The following is a 20,625-nucleotide window of genomic DNA, read 5'->3' as shown; positions in this document are numbered from 1 at the left end:
GCCGAGGATGGATGCACGCCATCCCCTCCCTACACTGCTGTCCTGCCCTCCATCCCACAGTTGCTGCTCCTCTCATGGAGTCAGCTCATCCCTGCCAGGGCCCTCAGGGGCCAGAGGTGAAGAAGCCCATGTCTGCTGCACTGCAGGATCACAACAGCAGCATGGCTGAGCTGGCAAGGAGGGCTCTGGACTGGCAGCAGGCAGGCAGGGGAATACCCATTGTGTGCATAGCAGGGACAGTCGCTTGCTCCTTGGGGCTGATGGTTTGTGATGGAAGTAACTATCGCTGCTGAAAGTCCGACACCCAGCTCCCAAATGCATTTTGGGCTATGCAGTCAATGAAATTCAAACAGACTGAGAGCTTTTCTGTGTGTGTATGTTTCTGCAGACCCTTTCCCAGCTAGCTGAGCTGCTCAAGCAGATAAGAAACAGGAGAGGAGCTCCCAAGGAAAGGCCTCAGGTGTTATGTTTGCTGCTGCTGCAGTTGCAGGGCACCTGGGAGTTAGGGAGGCAGCCAGCACAAAGCCGTGGGGAACTGGGCTTCCTGGTATCATAAATAATAAAAGAAAGAAAGACAAGAGAAAAAAAAATTCCTGGAATACTTTCATATATTTATTGCTCTGTCTCTACTGACTCTCATAGGTGGTAGGTAGTCTACTGCTGCAGACTTTCTGGAACTGTTTTATTTTCAGCTGTGAAATTTATAAATATCATGTCTGTATCATATAATTTACCTAGGCTGTGGAGCAGGGCCTCTTTTGGACAGGCCTGCCCACCTGCATACCCCAGGAGCAGTGGAAGAGGTCAGCTGGTCAGAGAGGGGAGGTGTAAAGAGGAGGCAGTGTGTCAGTCCCTGGCCTAGACATTGGTCCAGGGAGTATAAATATTGGCAAAGTGTTCCTAAGGATCAAAGCAAAGACTGCTGAGACAGATAACATCAGACTTTGGAAAGCTTTACAGGGACGTCCTCAAAAGCCTGAGCGAACAGTATCAGAGAAAGCAGCAAATCCGAAATCACAGCAGGGAGGTAGTCGCAGATAGCTCCTGCAACTGTTACCTTTACCGGACGCCTGCTTTCAACCCCACTGTACCAACTGGGCAATTTTTTTCTCAAAACCCTTTCATAGCTCATCCTACCAGACTTAAATCTGGGCCTTCCTTGCCCTTGTGCCTGAGGGTGACAGCTACATTTCATCCTGGTTTTATCCCAATCACTTCAATGCAGTCTTTCAGCTGCAAGAGTGAGAAATGGGTGAGGACATGCACACCTTCTCACAAGCTCATTCACGGGCTTTTGGCTGTGGAGACATGACAGCTGTTCACAGAAGGGCTAAACTCTAAATATACAGTGAATTAGTGGAAAGATGTAACAAGAGATAAGTGCTGGAAAAAATGGAAATTGCCAAAGACACAGGCTAAGATGCCTGAGCTGGCATTAATGATCCTGGATATGACACTGCTGGGGAAAAGCTCCCAGTGGGGACACCACTAGATGGTGGAGCTGTTTCCTAGAGAGACTGATCCTGGACTGGTAGCATTTAAAAATAGGCTAATGTGAAAATTAAAAAAAAGATCATCCAGTTGATGTACTCTTTGCTTGGTAAGGAGAGCATGAATAGGAAGTACCACTGTACCACTTCCCGAACATTTAGGAACTGAGAATAGTGGCTCAAGGTTAAAATCTGCAGTAGGGCTACCATGTTTTTTGTCCAAAGATCCCAGTCAGAAATGTGGCCAGGTGTGACAGGGAGCTGTGCAGCATATGCAGGTTGTCTATTGTTCACACAGATCCCTTTTTTTCTGGTCCGGAGATGGCCCACAATGCAGAGCAGTGGCACCAGACAAGGGAGAGCCGTGGTCACTTGTCAGGACGTACCAGAGTCCTGCTGGTGTAGCAGCACTCTTGCTAATGAAGGGGTCATCACTTCCGCTGGAGGCAGGAGGTGGGCAGGAGAGGATGCTCCATCACAGCACATGGGCTTGAGGATACATATGCCCCATTATAGAAGCTCAAAGGTGGTTTTACTTGTAGCTGCTACACCTTAGACAGGAACCAGCTCACCGGTTGAGCGGTTGAAATGTCCTCCTGTATCACCATACTGCTGTCATACCTCATGTGCCATTAATTATTAATTGTTGAGGGTAGTCAGGCAGGAACACCTTCCCAGGCTGCTGTCAGACTCCCTCTCATTTCCTTCTACCCTGCACACAGGCTGGGCTGTTTCTGTAGGTGTCTCATGACATCCTTTTCTGTGGCACTAAGCCCAATTTATAGCCTTCTTGCCAAAAGCAGTGCAAGTCCTCTCAGAAGGCTGTGGGGTATCAGTCAGGAGCACCTCTGCTGACACACCACCACTGCCAGGGGATGCAGGACAAGAAAGCAGACATAACCAAGCACCATGCATGGCTGCTGGGTACTGGTTTTCTGCTGTGTGCTATTCAGTAGGGGAGTGCCAACAAGCTGGTGACAGGGGACCTACTTGATGCGGGGAGCACATGGGTTCCTCTATCCTCAGAGACCTTTCCTGTGGCCAGGACCAAGGAATGTAGTGCTCTGCAGGGTTCAGTCCCAATGCGAGTGTTGGAGAAGGGTCTGACTAGGTTGTGTGCACATGAGTGCACAGGGCTCATCCTTCCACCTGGCTCTTGGAGAGGGAGGAGTAGCTGGCAGAGCTTGCCCCAACTTCCTCTTCCCCATCTGTGCTGGCCTCTGTGGCCTGTGATCAACCTTCCTGCCATAACAGCCACCTCCTCCCTTGGTTACAGCCTGTGCCACCCCAAAGCTGAGCTCCAATACCTTCTGAGGCCAAGGCTGGCAGCTCTTCTGCACCCATGGCAGCCCTCTGCCTTGTCTCACCTCCTTCCTCTCTCTCTCTCTCTCTCTCTGTCTAGGGTTGGTGCCAACCTCTCTGCCCACCTTTGGGAGCTGCTGCCCCCCTGCCAGGGTGCTAGCTGTAACTGGTTGAACTAACTAACTGGTCAAAATATTTACATCTGTTTCCTTTTGTCTCTCCCCACCCCCTGCCTCTGCTGAAACCCGCCTTCCTCTCCCCTCCCTGCTCTCCCACCCAAATAGGTAAAGACAGTGCTTTGGGAGAGGCCGACTTGCAGCCGAGCTCTGACCCTTCGGGAATGGACAGCAGCTACCTCAGCGTGAAGGAGGCTGGGGTGAAAGTGCCCCAGGACAGGGCCAGCACAGACCTCCCCAGCCCCATGGACAAGGCCGACTCGGAGAGCAACAAGGGCAAAAAGCGAAGGAACCGCACCACCTTCACTAGTTACCAGCTGGAGGAGCTGGAGAAGGTCTTCCAGAAAACCCACTATCCTGATGTCTATGCCAGGGAGCAGCTAGCCATGAGGACAGACCTCACCGAGGCTCGTGTACAGGTATGGGGGAATGGCCTGGGGCTGGGTGAGGGGTGGGTGAGCTGCAAACAAGCCCCTGAGGTCCCCTGCAGCCCCACCATAAACTGCAGGCGGCCGAGCCCTACCCAGAGCCTGTGCCACAGGCTAGCATGCCTCTCCAGCAGGGACAGGCCGGGAAGGTACATCCGCATCTGACACTAGTGTCAGCTTCCTTATTTGGTCTGGTGTCCTGTGCTTCAGTGTTCACAGAGACACCTCTTGCCCTTGAGCTAATGGGACAGCTGGCAGGTAAACCTCATGGCCACTCACAACAAAGCTTTTACAAAAAACACTTTTTTTCAGGAGACTCACAGGGGACACAGGTTCATTAGTCTGAGTGGGAGCAAGCTTTTCCACAAGATGGGCTCTTTCTGGCAAGATGGGGATGCAGAGGTGACCAGGAGCTCAGTAGCAGAGAGCATGAGGTGATACAGGACAAGGATACAATTGCCTGCTTGGTTAAGTAGGTGCTGAGGATGCATGAGAGCTGGAGACCTGGAGACAAAAGGTGCACCCACCACCTTGAGAGGAGCAGGAGAGTGAAACAGCTACACTGTTGACAGACTTCCAACCACCTCCACCCACACAGGTGCCAGCTCCTATGAACTAGCTCCCCCAAACTAAACTGGGGGTCCAGCAGAGCCAAAATCCACATCAAAGGAGTTTAACAGAAGGCCTGGAAGGGCTCAGAAGCATGTGCAAAAAGGAACATCATTGCATAGAGCAGACATCCACAACTCATGCCTTGGTGGTCAGCTCTTTCTGCAGCCTAGCTAATCATGTAACTTCCATCTGCAGGCATTTGTCAGCTCACCATCCCCAGAACCTGCATTAACATCAAGAATGTTGGTTAAGGCATGGTGCTAAAAATCACAAGGTCATGGGTTCCATCGCCACATGGGCCATTCACTTAAGCATTGGACTCACTGATCCTTGTGAGTCCCTTCCAACTTGGAATATTGTGTGATTCTGGGATTTACCTGAATAGTTGGCCTGTGGAGACACCTGACTGTATGTCTTACACCAGGCAGACTCCTAGCTCCCAGGCAGCCCAGCTTCCCGCTGCTTTAACCTTTACAAGTAGTTGTTGCAGACAGTCGAAGCAGTCAAGCCAGCATCCATGCTTAAGTCCATTTTAGTCTGTACTTTCACTTCCAGATTCAATTGGAAGCAGGATTTTTCTTGTCTGCTTCCTAAATTGGTTTGCAGGGCTGGTGTGCTCTTCTTCCCCACAGCTGTTTCTCTTCAGGCTGGACACGGCTGCATTTCAGTAGGAAGCAGCATGATTCCCATTGGTCCCGAGTGTAGCATGCTGAGCACTGCAGGATGGACAGAGGAAGGCAGTGCTACAAACATCAGCTCTTTACTTCTGTCACTGGATGAAGCCCTTGATTTCCCAGGAACACATCACAAGTGCCGATGGGGTCTCCTGGGAGGCCAGGCACAGCATCTGGTTACACGCTGCACAGTGCATGAAATTCCTTTTGCTCAGGAATGAGAATGAGGTGCTGGAGGGTGGCAAGCTCCTCCTGCTTGCTTCTGACCCAGTGTGTGCAGCTAGTGTGTCATCCTAGCCAGCACGCAGGGCTGCTAACAGAGCCAGGGCAGGTGAGGCAGATGCAATCTACAAGTTCCTTACATCTGACCTATGATCTTGGGGGGTTTCCCCCACTGGATAACACTAAAGCTGAGGGCAGAAGCACCTCACCAGGCAGATATCTGGCAGAAGGGGATATCACCTTGTCCCAAGATAAGTGCCCCAGCAGCCTGTTGCCATGGCTGCCAGCACACACCCCTCACTTGGGGTGGCAATGACAGGGCTCATGTAACGGAGTGGCTGAAGGACTTGTCCAAGTGAGCTGGCACTCGAGCACTTACCCAGAGTTGAAAGGTGTCAGCACTTGCACTTCAGTCATTCCCCTGCTCTGACAGGAAGGGCCCAGTCCCCTGGGCTATGGGCTGGCACTCAGCCACCACCTCATGATGAAGGGCTGCTGTTGGTAGAAATGCAGACTGCCTGTCACTGGAGAGCAAGAACCAGCAGGCCTGTGGGTGCTGGCTGGGCAGACTCAGGGCACCCTATGTGTTGGGTATCTCCCATGTGTTCCCAGGGGGCTGGGGCTGCTGTCTAGTGAACTGCTTAGCTTCATCGTGGCAGTGGCAGCCCCTCAGGAGGCATGGAGGTGCAACTGGAGATGGCACAGGGTTCTTCTGCTGATGGCACAGGGCTGCACTTCCCATGAAGGAAACTTTTGGAGTTAGAGCCTTAGTGAATCATGCCAGTGCCTGTCTCCAGCTCTGGCTTGTGTTATAGCTTGTTTAAGTTTGACTTTGGTCTCCCACTCTTCTGGGCAGCTCTGGGGGGGCCTTCCAGTGCCAACACTCTAACATTGAGGGCCATCAGCTCACAGCCAAGAGTGGGTACAGGCATGGGCCAACAGCTCAGGAGACTGATGGCAAAGTAAATGCCTACGGCAAGGATGAAGAAGCAAGGGCTAGAGGGTTGGAAATCATAAATTAGCCGTGAGCCCCTTACTACTTTAGCCCTGCAAGCCAAATAGCCATTGTGTACTCAGGCACCCTCTGCCAAGCTGGTGGAGGCTCCAGCTGCTGTGGGGTATTGGGATACACACCTATGGCAGCCCCACGGGCTTTGAGGGAAGCTCAACAGTCCCTCTCCCAAGGAAGGTATGGTCATCTAAGGGATGCCAAATGTCCTGGAATAATTTCATGGAGGCCAGCTTCAGCTGCCTGCAAGGCTCAGCTGAGCAAAGGAGAGTGGCAGGAAGGTGAGGCACCCAGCAGGTCTGATGCTCCCTCCCAGAGCTGAGCCAGCTTTTGGCTGGAGGTCATCCCCTCTGGCCGAGCTCCCTGGAGAGCATAACCAGCCACATTGCAGGCAGGAGCAGATGTGAAGCCTAGAAAGGCAAGTGGCAGCTCTGATTTTTCCAACCCTTTCCCAAGCTCACGCTTCATTAGTGAAATAGCTGCCAGAGTTCTCGGTGCCTGGAGAAGAGCCCATGCCAGCAGCATGCATGGGGTGGGCTGCACTGTCTGTGAAGTGGTGGCATTCCACAGCCTGGGCCCTCTCCTGCTCCATTTCCCTGCCTGCCTCTATTTCCAGCCATCTGTAGTGGTGTCCGACAATGTCAAAGCTAATTCCCCTTGTGATGCAGTGCAATATTTTCCCTTTCCGAACCTCACAACCTGGCCCCTTGTTTCCATGTACTATTAAGATACTGCACATCCCTGTTTTCCAAAGTGTGAGCCATGTGTAAGCCCTGTGCAGAGGCAGAGCTACACAGCCAGGGACAGACTGCTGGGGCTCAGTCACAAGCCTGCATGGGCCCACAGTGGGTGCTGAGTTCATGTAGGTCCTACACAAGGTGTATATTCCACTCCCTTATTCTCCTCCGTGTCTGGGGCTGCAGAGCTCCAGAAAGAGCTTCTGCTTGGTATTAGCAACTGCCTGATACAGCAACTGTCTGAGCTTCTTCCAGATCATCCAGGTCTGCAGCATATGTCTGAGGCAGTGGCACGAGAAAAACATGGTAGACACGTGTATTCACACATGGCTCCTTCCCCTTGCATATACTCACATACACATCCCAGGCCCTGCCAGCCTGGCCCTGGCTGCTCATCTCTCTTGGGCTATGAGCATCTCTGCCTCCTGGACTGCTCTGTGGCAGAGGAGAAAGGGATGGAGCTGGAAGAAGTCTTTGCAGCCAGGGAATATAACTATAACCCCTCAGCTAGCCCCCCTCAGAGCCAGCCCTAAGATTGCTGGGACCATTAATGAAATGTTTTTGGCGGTAACCCTGTGATGCGGCGGGGGCTTGAAAGTGAGAGGGAAATGTCAAACTCTGCTGTAGCAAAATCACCGCCTTGGAAAAAAAAGAAAAGAAAAAAAGCAAAGCAAAGCAAGAAGTAATATATCTTGATCCCTTTTCCCCCATAAAACCCTGGGAGGCTTGTGGAAGGAGCGGAAAGACTGAGCTAAGCCTGCAGGAAATTAAACATGAAATGAAAACAAGCTCAAGTTATTCAATTCTCTCATCCCAGGCTCCAATTTCCCATTCCAGGCCACTGATAAAATGGTGTCCAGTTTCAGCACTCAAGGATGAATTCTGGCTCTGTTTTTGCAGTCTGGAAAGCAAAGGGCTGGTGGCCATCTCTGGGAAGAGGGGAGATGCCTAGCCTTTCACAGAGGGATGGGGTCCTAGACACAGACAGATGGAGGCTGAGCAGAGGGAGGAGGGCAGTAGGGTTGGAGGACAGGAATGGGAAGAATGGATACTGTGAGGCTGCCAGAGGAGAGCAGGAACACAGGAGACTTGAACATGGTGGGCAGCTGTTGTCTGCACCAGGGCAGTGATGCAATGAGGGTTGTCAACAGGGCGTGAGTGCAACCTCATGGCTGCCAGCAGCCCACCACCACATGTGTGCAGAGATCAGCCTCACCTTCTACTGCTGCACTGGTGGGCATAGGAGACAGGGGAAAGCACCTTTTTCTTTTGCTTGGAGGAAGGACAAATGTAGTGATGCAGCCCCCAACTATCCAGATGTGGCCAGAGTGGCCTGAGTGATATCCCAACTCAGCCCATCCACCTGTGCCCTGTGCAGGGCACGTGGGGCTTGGTGGCAGGGGCAGACTGGCAGCGCCAGGGTAGAGGTAGCAAGACAGCAAACAGGAGTCTCCTGCTTGCTTTCTTTGTCTCAGGCCATTCCTGGCCTCTCCTCCTGCAACAGCACATCAGCTGTGTATGCATATGGGTTAAGGTACCAGCATATGGCTGAATGTTTATGGAGAGATGAAACATTTTTTGTTCTGTAGATTTTTATAGGGCTTATTTGGTACATCATGGCTTATCAAAGCACTGTCTGCAGGAGTCAGATACATGACATTACCCTACACTCCCACTCTAACTTAACACTGAGATTCAGCCCACAGTAACTGCTGGTCTCTGCACGAAGTACCCCATCCCAACCCTAGAGGACATGCTGCACCAGCCACTGCAACCTCCGCTGTCACATCCCCATCCCACAACAGTTTCTCTTGACAAAAAGTGACAGACAATGAAAGGAAAATGGACTTCGGTCAGGGTTTAGATTTGCTTTTTAAAAGCAGACATCTTATAAGATTGTGGAAATACTGAGGATCAGCTGGGGTTTTCTGCTGACATCTTCACATTGTCTTGCCTGTCTTGTTTTCCCTGGAGTACTGTGGAGGCCTGGAGAAACCCAACTGCAAAATACCAAGCAACCTATAAGTGTTTGGACCAGAGGTGAAAGGAGAACTTTGAAAAACAGTCCAAACCTTACTACAAGTGTTTTGGACTCATGGCTTACTGCCAGCCTTCTGAGTGTCTCCGTTACCCACAACACCAGCACTTGGACTGAAGTCACTCTTTTCAGCCTAATGCAATGATTTGCAACAGCCTCCCAGCCCACCAGACACGTGGGGATTGCAATTCGGGAATTGCCAGTTTAAACCATTTTGCTCTGCCAGAGGCAGTTCAATCCGATGCATAAATGTGGCAGAGCAAAGGCTGAGACCCCACTCTGCTTCAGCTGGCCCGAGGAAACCTCCCTGCGGTTCCATCAAGGCAGCTGCTGCGCTGTCCTGGGAAGCTGAGCACACAAACCCTGCATTGATGGCTTCAAAGGTCACACCGCAGAGCAATTCAGCACTGGGGGGGCCTGTGCTTGGCCATCCTGCTCCCGGGAGGAATGCCCAGGCGGGCTCCCCTCCATGGCAGCGCAGGTGTGCGGGCAAGGCCGCCGGTGCCTACGCCAGGAACAGAACGGCCGCATATGCCTGGCATATGTTCATTCCGGCCTCACGCACAGTCAGCACTCTGCTCCCTACCTGTTCCCCACCCCTCTGTGCACAGCGGGGCCTCCTCCGCCCGAGGAGGAACCGGGTCACCACCGCTAACTTTGAATCTGCAGATCAAAGCAGCATGATCCTGGCCAGCCCTGAGACTGGCCTGCAGCTGGGCTGGAGTGGCTGTGCCAAGAAGAGGGAGAAGAAAAGCAGACGGTTGCCTGGGGCATCAAACCTGCTCCAGTAGGATGCTCTTTGTGTACTGCGTGTGCTCAGCTGGGATGATGTTAGGACCTTTCTGCTAGTGCTTTTTGAATCTGCTCAAAATACTCATAGGGTTTTTGATTTGAGGTGGGGGGATTAAGAGCAGCTGTTTTGGGTAAGGCTAGTCTGGCTAGCTTGTGGATGGCCCATGCCAGTGACATTGCCATGGCCGTGGAGCAGGGCAGTAAACCCTACACCATCTGCAGCCTGCATGGGAAGGACATGCCCGGGTGCTGCATCATCTGCTCACTGCACCAAGCAGACCATAGCACGTGGCCAGACCCTCAGCTGCCCACTTGTACCATGGGGCCGACAGCTGGGCCACAATGGGGAGCTGTGAGAGACCAGCGCAGGGCTGCCTATGGTGGGAAGGGGGAAACTGATGCAGCAGAGCCTGAAACAACTCTTCCAGCACAAGCAAGAAGGTCAGCTCAGATGAGAAACCCCAGCCCCTCGTGTTTCTCTCTCCCTGTAGCAGCTTCTAGTTGCTGATGCAGGCTACAGGTGCCACTGCTGTCCTGCCCCCCCGAGAATTGGCCTGCCACCCCACCCTCTGCCAAGTGTCTGGCCTGTCCTCCTCTTCTCCTAACACATGAGTTTCCTACCTGGTGTCTGCTTTCCCCAGCTGCTTGCCAAGCAGCAAAGCTGCCCCATGGCCAGGCATGGGAAGGGCCAAGCTGTTTGTTACCGATGCTCCTGCTACCCCCCCAGCGAGTCACCGTGTAAAACTCGAAGCAGAGCCAAGAGGCTCTAGGACTGCTCCTTTCATGCACTGGCGTGACCTGCACAACCCAGCCCCTGGTGATCGCCCTCATCTCTCAGTGCCTTCAAAGAGGCTCTTGATTGATGTGTTTCCCTGACTCACGAGCTTCAAGAGGCTTTGAAGACACTGGGCCAGGCTCTGATCTCTCTTAGGCTGATGCAAATCAGGAGCAATGGTGCTGACAACAGTGCAATAATCCACACTGATGTCAAGCCAGTAAAAATAAGAGCAGAAAGAGAATTTTGGTCTTTGCCTTGAAGGGATCTGAGCAGCACTGTGAAGTAGAGAGCTGCAAACTTTGCGAAGAAAACTCAGTGTAAAGCAAAGGACACTGTAGAAGGACACTTGCCCTTTTCTGCAGCTAAGGAGGGAAGGGGTGTTAGGTTTTTTCTCTCTCATCACAGTTAAGAAAAATAACCCTTAAAGCTTGGTGAGAAATGCAAGCTTCAGCAAACAGCATTGTCATGGCCAGAATTAGGCCTGGGGAAAGCCCCATCACTGCTGGTTTCAGCCAGGCAGCAGCACACATGTATTCACACTTCTTGTCTGAGACTGCCTGACAGCAGGAGAGCTGTAGGCAGAGCCTGGGTAACAAAGATTTTAGGGTGAGAGGAAGATGGGCTATCCCAGGACAAATTAGGCTGTGGGAGGCAAGAGCTGTGAATGTTACCAGAGAGGCAGTACACCAAAAGATGGGCATCCCCTTTTGCCTTAGGTGTGCCCAGTCTAGCAGCAAAGGCTGGTCCCAGACCTCCAAGAGATGCAGGGCAGGACTGTCACTCTCCCGCAGAGCTTGTGTGTGGAGGAGCACCCATCTCCATGCCATGCAAAACCACCCACCTGGGGAGGGCCTGCCCACTGGCAGGCTCCTCAGGGCTGCCAGGCTCCCAGCCACTTCCAGCAGCAACCCTTGGTCACAGCCCCCCTCTTGCTCTCTCCCAGGTGTGGTTTCAGAACCGGAGAGCAAAATGGCGCAAGAGGGAGCGGTTCGGTCAGATGCAGCAGGTCCGGACCCACTTCTCCACTGCCTATGAGCTGCCTCTGCTGACCCGTGCTGAGAACTACGCCCAGGTAAGTGCATTCCCCTGCCCGGGCCCATCTGTCCCAGTGCCTGCTGGACACACTGCCTCTGGTCCCAGTCCTCTCCAAGTCATGTTTCCCTTCTCAGGTTCATCCACTTGCCCCAGGCAAGGTTGCAAGAATGCTGGTGCCAGGGCTGTATGTGTTGTCAAGCACTGAAGGGCTGGGAGTTTTTTAGTCAAGTATCCTGCCTAGCTCCCTTATGCCCTCGCCAAGAGCAGCCATCTTTAAAGCAGGTACCAAGCCCAGCCCGGTGTGCCATAGTGCAGCACCCTTTGGGCACAGGTCACCCTGCTCAGCACATCCTGTTACACTGCCCTTCTCCCATCATGTGTGCTGCTGCCCACTAACTTCATTTCAGTTTGAAAAAGATCCAAAAGGCTAATTCATGCCTAAAGAGCAGCAGTTCCCAGGAAGGTTTCCTGTTGCCGTGTCTGGGTTTCCATGCCCCTGGGACATGGTGGTTGGACAAAAGTATTTTTTCCCGGCAAATTCTTACAGCCATCTCCCAGTGATGGGCTGTGGTACCTACAGCGCACTTGATGATATCTGAGGATGCTTCCCAATGGACTTGTAGGTTTATGCTCCAAAGGAAGTGGGGGGAGCAACCTTGTTGGGGTACCTGAGGCTGCTTCTGGGTCCTGTTGAAACTCTTCCTGCCCTGACCCTGGCAGCAGATCACACAGCTGCCTCACCTCCTTAGCTTCCTGTCCTGGAAAACTTTTGACCAAAGTAACCTCTTAAGCATTGGGTCAGCCCCCATTTCACAACGCTGCCTTCAGAGAATGCCAGACAGGCGTTTGTTTGATCAAGGGCTAGGCTGTGCCCCTGCAAAGCACTCCCTCCATCCTGCAGTCCTCTTCCCACCACCCAGAATTTGCTTGAGGGCAGAGTTCTGCAGGTGTGATGTTCTGAACCTGACTGTCCTCACAGATGTGCTGGGAGTCCTCCCTTCAGGAGGGAGGACTCCCAGGAGGTACCTGGAGTCAGGTACCTCCCCAGCCAGTGCTGTACCAGTGCTACCCCACAGCCAAGCCAGGAACATTTGACCTCTCTCCTGCTTGGCGTCTCCCCCAAACTGAACAAGAAACCTTTATGAAATAGCTGAGAGATGCCAAAGCAGCTTTTCAAGCAGGGGACACTCTCAGCAGCGTTTTCAGCACGCCCTTCTCTTGTCTTCGTAACTTACACTCCCTCCACACAGCTCTCTTCTCCCAGCACTAGAGATCAAAAATCTGAAAAGCAATTTGCTGGAGGTAAGAGATCAGAGAGGGCCCAAGGGCCCATGGTGGAGAGGTGCAGTGGGATGAAGGGCCCTTTGCCCTCTTGCTCCAGCCAGCTGCTCATCTCCTCCCCACTTTCATCCTGCATCCCCATGTCCCTCCCTGCCACAGCACACCTATTTCCACTGCCAAATACTGAGCCCCCCTTTCTTCTTCTGCAGTATCACTTCATAAGTGATACTGCAGGAGCCCAGATGGTCACTCGAGGTGGCCCTCCACGGCTCTGCTCTGCAGAAGGGTGGACAATGCTGCCTTGATGGGCTGGGTAGAGGGGCCAGGAAACTGCCTGTGCTTGGGGCTGCAGGCAGCTCAGCTCCCACAGGCATGTCTGTGTGGTACAAAATAACTCTTGCCTGGGCAAAGCTGCCCTGGGCTGGGGCAGGAGGGCTAGATCAGCAGCCTTGCAGCACCCCTTTCTGCCTGTTCCCTGTGTGATGGGTGTGACTACAGAAACACCATGGATGACATAAGGTTTTCTGTGCTGAGAAAAGTGCTCATGGTGCAAATAAAATAAGAGAAATGCCTGGGAGGGGAACAGGTAAACAGAGAGATGCTATGGCAGAGGTTATGGCACAATCCCGCTCCCTTCAAGTTAGCCTCCTGCAGTCCCTGCCCCTGTCTGGGCTGGCATAGAGGTTTTGGAGTGGATCTGCTGGCTCGCACTGGCTGCCCCTCATGCGCAGGGCTACCCTGCAGGGCTGGGGCTGGACACAATCCATCCCTCCAGGCCAGCTGCTGGACGCATCCTGCTCAGGGCAGCCCTGATGCTTTTTTTTCCCATCCCCAGATCCAGAACCCCTCCTGGATTGGCAACAATGGAGCTGCCTCTCCTGTGCCTGCCTGTGTTGTCCCCTGCGAGACGGTGCCCTCCTGCATGTCCCCCCATGCCCACCCCCACGCGGCCGGCGGTGTCTCCGAGTTCCTCGGCGTCTCCGGCCCTGGCAGCCACGTGGGACAGACTCACATGGGTGGCCTCTTTGGCACGGCTGGGATGAGCCCCAGCCTCAATGGCTACGAGCTGAACAGCGAGCCGGACCGCAAGACCTCCAGCATCGCTGCCCTGAGGATGAAAGCAAAGGAGCACAGCGCCGCTATCTCCTGGGCGACATGACAGGGCTGCAGCCCAGTGCCCATGACACGGAGAGAGCACATAGGGACAGCTGAACAAATCCATCCGCTTGGACGCCAGACAGCAGTTGCCTCCTCGGGGATCCGAATGCAGCACTTTTAGCTACCCTAGGCATATAAAGTACATATGTTAATGTAAGTGGAGTGTTTCCAGCATGAACATGGCAGCTCCTGGCTTCCTGGGATCAGGCAGGGAGAGGGAGGCTGTGGAGCAGCACTTCTTCCATCAAGATCTGGGATGAGATGCATCCCTCCTCACCACCACCTCCCCAGTAACCTGGGCATTTTTTCTCCCTGCTATTTTTTTTGACACCAGATCTGCCTTTCCAAAGAGCAAGAGCCCACTGGCTTTTCAGCAGCTTCTCCCATCCACCCACCCACCCACACACACATGCACATACTCTCTCTCACACACATTTTCTGCCCTGGGCAGGGGACTGGATGGGAACTCTGGCACCAGCAAAGAGTCACCTCTCGTGCTGCTTATGTCATTTTAGCGGGAGCTAAGACTTCCCACAGCTGAGCAGTAACAGGGCTGGGAAGATAACTAAGAAGGCAACATTAGCCCACCTCCTTCTACCCAGCTTTCTCTCCACCTTGTAGTCTGAGATGAAGTCCACGAAGGGGATACCCTTTTACCCAACATGGCACAGTGCTGTCATGCTGAGAGTCTTTGCCAGCCCTCTGGTGACCCAGACAAAGATGCATCCCAGCAGACAGTATCTTCCCAAGCATGGCTCACTGCCTCAGGGAGTGCCTGGGCTTTGCTTTTCGTGGCTGTGGTTGATGATGGGGCTTATGTGCATGGTGGGGCAGCAAAAGGTTTCCTCCAGCTTTCACTGGGTTGGCAATCACTAACCTCAATTTAGAGACAGTAGCTAAAGCAGGGAAGCACAGATGCTGTGTAAATCTACAGGTCCCCAAAGAGACTGCTCTGAGAAACAGCTCAAGTGCTAGCACACAGCCACAGTGGCATGAGACCATCAAATTCCTCATATACTTATCCTGGGGTCAGATACATGCAATGACAAGCCCTCCCTCAGCCCTCCACTCCAGTGCCTTGCTGCACACAACAGCTGCAGGCATTTCTGCTCAACGGATGGCACAGGGAACAGGCTGGGAAGGGATTCAAAGGTGGATGAGGTGACGCTGTCCAATCTCCAGCTATCCAGCTACCTTGGACCCTCTTCAGCTTGTTGAGGGAGGAGGAGACACCAGAACTCGCCTGGTTTGTCTGAGCCAATGCACCTCCCCATTTTTCCCTCCCAGTGCTCTTACCTGCACAGCATTTTAAGTAAGATCTCCTTTGCAAGGCTGAACATTTTAGAAGTTTTTCAATGATCTTATAGTGCTAGGAATAATTTTGGAACATCTTTTTACCACTGAAATACTACCAGAGAGAAGCTGAAAGTCAGCTGAGCACTATCACTGCCACAGTATGGCTACACAGGCTGGGCTTGGACTGGGGCAGCTGTCCTCAAGATTTGCAAGGGAACTATAGGATATTACTCACATAAAAATTGTTTTGTCACCCTGCCCTGTCTCCTCATGCATAGTGTTAGGGGATCTTGTAGTTCGAGGTCCAGGAATATCCAGTGGTCTTGGAAAAGGCTTCAAATAAGCTACAACCAAATGTCAGGTTTCAGGTTAGCAAGCTATACAAGTATTTCCATAGTGTCTAGACTGTCATATACTACCTAAATGATACACCATTTCTAGGTCAAAAGTTATATATTTATTGGAATATGAAAAGATCAGTAGTACTGTCTCTTTTCTCAGAAATGCTAAGAGATGCCTTCCCTGGTACACACAGGGAGCCAGCATGCATTTAACCACACCATCTGTATGACCAGGGTCTCTCCCATCCCAGGCAGCCAGGATTTACATCCTAACCTAAACATTCAGCTGAGACATTGGGCCATGGTGGGTTAGATGCTAGAAGTGATGCTGATCACTGAACAGTCATGCTGACTAGTTGGAAGTGTACACCACCCCTAGTGGGTGCCTCAGAAGCCATTGAGGTTCCCAACCACCCAGGGACCAGTGGCAGGAGGCGATTTCTCCACTAGATTTTGTGCAGGCAGCTGAGTATGGTGTTGAGAGCACTTTCCCAGGTACACCAAAGAGCATGATGCTTCCCACAGTCAGCAGGCAATCTGTGAAGGGCCACTGCCCAAACAGCCCAGTACCACTACTGACAAGGCAAATTAGCAACAGGGAGAGCTAAGGAGAGGGTGATGGGGCAGGCAGGCACACGGGAATGCGTCCAGCATGGCCTACAGGTACCAAAGGCAGCTCCAGTGGAGGACTGTAGTTACTCAAGAACTTAGCTGCATTCCCTACTGAAGTTAAAGGGTAGCTTTTCCTCACAGACTTCCACAAGGCCAGGATTTCATCCAAGCTGTTTAATAGCCCAGAGGATTAAGTGCTGTATCCCTGTCTTGTTAGAGACTCCTGGCAGTCGACTTGGCATTTAGAGAGGCTTGGCCCCCACTTTCTCTCACCTTAAAATTCATGTGGAAAGCACATGTTGGACTCACTCAGTCTAATTTAAATGCCACTGCACATGCCCAGCCCTCAGCCTGCCTGAAAGCATCATGAGGGGAGGGGGGATGTTGTTCCTTGGACCCCCCTACCGCAGGGGTCCCTTCCTGCCCCCTGCCATGGGGAGCCCTGCTGCTCACCAGGCTCTGCTCCACCTCTCTGGGTGCTGCTGCTGTTCTGGCGAGCTCCCTTGTGGGTCATGCTGGAAGGCGTGCCCCTCACAAATCTCCAAAAGCAGTTTATTCTGGCAGTTTTTAACCCATATACATCTGTATTTACACACATTTTAAAAATTTATTTCAAAGTTTTTTTAAAACTAGCTGTTAAATTAACGTGAAAAACTGTATAAATATATATATATACATACATACATATATATGTGTGTGTATCTTAACCTAGCAGGTCTGCAGCTACTGCATTTCTTAAGGGTCACAGGGTCAGTGCTGTTCTTGCAATCTCAAGTTACCGTGATGATACCATTTTAATTATTATTATTGTTATTTTAATACTTTTCAATTCTATTTATGACTTTCTTCTCTATTTATTTCTTATTTAGTATTTTACTCCTGTCCATACATTGAGTCACGATTCCCTGGTTTGGACTTGCCTTCAAAGCTGCAAGCTTTGTCCCCAGCCACCACCAAAATGTCTCACAAGCCCCAGCCGCTCTGACACCTGCCATCCCCATAGTGGCATCCTCTGTGGATGCAGCCCAGCTAGCTGGACTCACCCATCCACTCTCTCCAGCCTCATGACGGTAGCAAAACATTTCTCCCAAGCAGTCCTGGCCCTGCCTATGCAGCAGGTACCATACATGGGGGCCAGCTTATGTTGCCCATGGTTAGAAACTACCAAAGATGTCCCAGAGCTTTGAGACCAGGAGGATGGATGTAAATAGTGAGAACAGCACGGGTTCCTGGCACTTGTTTAAAAGTGGTTGGGTACCACTCGCTGCCAAGTACTCAGAGGCACTTCTTGCCTACAAGCAGTAGTTAATGCTTTGGTAGCAATTGCAAACCAATGGTGAACCAGGCTTGGGCTTGCTGGGCCCTGCAGGGTCTAGACTCTAAGGGCTGCTGTGCCTGAACAAGCTCATGGAGAGGAGTGAGACAGGGGCCAGGTCAGCCCTCAGGCATGTTGCGTGTTGCCAGCACTGCCACCCACCTGTGCTCCAAGTGGGCTCTCCAGCCAGTAGCCAGGCTCCAGCTGCCGCATCTTGAATATGCTACTCAGTTCAGGTCTCACTGCCCCAGCACCTACCTGAGTAGAGCTTATGGGGAAGAGTACCAAGACAGCAAGATGAAAAGAGAACCAACTTCGTTCTCCTCTAGAGCCCATGGCAAAGTGTGAGTGAGTTTGCATCCCTGCCAGAACACGCATCCGTGATGGAACACATCTGGCCTGAGCCGTGAGCGTGGGCAGGGTGTTAGGGAAAGCCCGTGTGTAGCGACAATGTGTCACACATGAGGTCGCAGAGCTGCAGCACACATGGCTCCACCTGCCCCATCAGCCACCGGCACACAGCACAACCCAGGGCAGGTGTACCCGGTGTGCTGCAGAGCAGTGCTGCCTGCTGGTTTTCTCCAGTAATGGAGGTGTTTTGGGGTGGGGAGGCGCGTTTCCCTGATTCCCAGAGCACACTCAGACCGGGCAGCACGTTGTAAAACACTTTCCAAACAAACAAAGGCAAAAAGGTAGTTTCCTGGAAAAGGATTGAAAAAATAATCAAGCAGAGGCAGAGCCCCGTGTTTATTTTGCTACTCTGACTGACACAGCAAAAAGCAAACAGACCGAGGGAGAAATTAAACCCAAATGGGAAGGGAGTGAAATCAGATGGAAAGTCATTCAGTCCTTTGCAGCTTCCCAAAGGGAGCTGGGAAGAGACGAGGGAGCGGCCTTGTACCCCCTTAACTCTTTGCTGGTAACACAGTTCCCCACTCCCCCCACATAGCTAGGTAGGTAGGTAGAGCTAGGACTTTTATACTACTGATTTTGAAGGACGGTTTTCAATGTATAATAATATATCGGTTTAGGTGTGCAGTGTTTGAAAGAGAGACTGGGAGAAAGAAAGAAAACAAACCTCAATCAATATTGTTGGTTTTTTGTTGTAAAATATTGTAACCTTGTATAAACGCAACCTTTTTTTTTTTTTTCCTCTTTAGCTTACCGGCCTGGGGTAGAACATACTAAAAAAATAAAAAAGTTTTTAAAAAGTTCAGGAAAAAAAAAGAATTAAAAAAATCATTAAAAATGTTGCCATGTGAGGTTTGTGCCATACAATGTTACTGCCTATGCAACCATGTATTACCTGTTCATTACAGTGGAATATTAAAAAAGAACAAACAGTCTTGCAGCTTGATTATTTTTAACTTTTTTGAAATAAGTTATTGCACTTGCAGGGTTTTTTTTCTTTTGGGGGGAAGGGGGGTGGAGATGGAGGGCTGGAATTTCCAGTCACCGATTTTATTCTTCTAGGTTTTGAAAGCAGTGACATCACTGGGAAGGACCCTGCTTCCCAGCCACCCTGGCCAAGGGGGAACAAACACTGTTGTTGTTGTTTTGGTTTGCAATAAACTCCTTCTCTTCTCTCCTCTCAACTGCAATCTGGCTGGTTTGTTCCTGACTCATGACAGATGAAATGTGATCAGAGGGGCCTCCAAAATCTCACGTTAATTGAAGTTGGCAAAAAATACTAACAGTGCCCTTTTGAACTGCTGACGCAGAGCAGAATGGATTAGCTGGGGGTAGATTAACAACAGGTGGCAGCTCACGGGCTGCTGCCTCTCCCCGTACAAAGAGATGGTTAACAGCCAGCAACCAGGCACAGGAGTGTCCTGCCAGCCAGTTCCCAGCTAACGAGGGCCTCTCTGCCTCTGGGAGTGCATTCAACATCACTCAGCATCCTCGCTAGACAGCAGAGAGGGCACCCTGGCCACGGGGGAGAAGATGGTCTCCTGTGCTTACTGCTCAGGAGCTGCTGCTTCTAGCAGAGCTTAAGCCTCACAGGGCTCCTGCATGAGCCCTTCTCATGCAGTCCTTAGTGAGGCAGCAGGTAATCACAGCTGACACGGGGAGAAGCTAAGTTGGCAACAAGATGCCACAGAACTGGGGACCCTCAGCCACTCAGTTCCCTGTGCTATGGCACCACCCCTTTTACACAGCACAGTCACGCTTGGGGCACCACAGCACAGGGCAGCCTGAAGTCCAAAGAGATGACACCTGGTGCTGGCAGTGGGGGACTTTCCCTCCAAAAGTGCTCCTTTTCCCCACATTCCTGCAGGTTGTCACACTCCCTCCCCTCCTAGATCCACTTTAGTAGAGGCATCCAGAGGCATCCAAGCCTTACCCACCCTCTCCTCCACCATGGCTATGATGAGTTCCCCAGAGGTGCCTGCCTGCAGACAGATGCTGCTCACTTGGCTGCAGGGCAGACTGAACCCTCTAGGTTTCACTTCTCCCCACACCAAGGAGAGGGCTTGTCTCAGCCCCATCAGTTCCCAGGGCACATCTCTTGCCCTGCTGTGGAGAAAACTGGGTTCTGTGTGGGCCATTTCTGCTGCTTTCACTCCATGAATAAATTCAGCTGCAAACCTGTTTCCTTCAGACTGCACAGACCCACCAGCACTGGGACCACCAAGAGCTCAAGTTCCTGGACCCAGATGCTGGGTGGACTGGAAAGTGCCCTTCTTGTTCAGACAGAGTTGAGAAGGTGCCCAGCAGCTGCCAGCAACCCACCAAGACCCAAAGAGCCCCTCTGGCCTTTCCATCAATTGGCTGGGAGCATCAGCTTGCCTTAGATGGTGCATGGCTGTTTTCTATCTTGCTAAGAAATGGATAATGCAGGTGCTGTTGCAAGCTTATCCATTCCTCTCACTTATAGGAGAAAAATTCCTTCCCTCCCCAAGCACTCCAGATTCTCCAGATGTTGGCAGAGTTCAGACTGTTGAGAGCCTAAAGCCAGTTTCGCTAACATCCTGCTTGTATGGGTTTACATCAGAAATTGCTCCTGACCTGAACATTGCCAAAGAGCTAAAAAGTCTCTCTATAAATTCTAGCTAGTGGCAGGACTCAGATTAGAAATGTGCATTCTTTTTTTGAAGCTGCACTTTCTTACTGGCATCACAGAAGTTGTTTAAAACACATGGAAAAATTTCTCTCTGGGAGATGTGGCTACAGCACCTAGGTTAATGTGTTCCTTCTCTGCTGGAGAATATGACTTTGAGGCAGGGGAAAGTTCAGGCACTTTAAATGAAAAACAATTTTTTTATTCCTGTAAACTAAACAGATTTGCCTTTTTCTCTTCCTCTTTGTAAAAGCAGGTTATTAACCTT

General features: G+C 51.6%; 1 protein-coding gene across 1 annotated transcript in view; it reads left to right on the top strand.

Moving 5' to 3' along the window:
• The window catches only part of ALX4 (ALX homeobox 4), a 44,258-nt gene extending 25,361 nt beyond the window's left edge, over positions 1–18,897 (top strand). The window contains exons 2-4 of the mRNA XM_064657812.1: positions 3,077–3,387; positions 11,202–11,330; positions 13,410–18,897. Coding sequence (XP_064513882.1) covers positions 3,077–3,387; positions 11,202–11,330; positions 13,410–13,733 — 764 coding nt within the window. The 3' untranslated portion in view covers positions 13,734–18,897. The remainder of the gene's footprint in view (positions 1–3,076; positions 3,388–11,201; positions 11,331–13,409) is intronic.
• The last annotated feature ends 1,728 nt before the right edge of the window (positions 18,898–20,625 follow it).

The sequence above is a fragment of the Pseudopipra pipra genome, chromosome 6, assembly GCF_036250125.1.
Source record: "Pseudopipra pipra isolate bDixPip1 chromosome 6, bDixPip1.hap1, whole genome shotgun sequence".
Classification (NCBI taxonomy): domain Eukaryota; kingdom Metazoa; phylum Chordata; class Aves; order Passeriformes; family Pipridae; genus Pseudopipra; species Pseudopipra pipra.
Note: the sequence above shows the minus strand (reverse complement) of the source record. Positions and strands in the feature narration are given on the sequence as shown.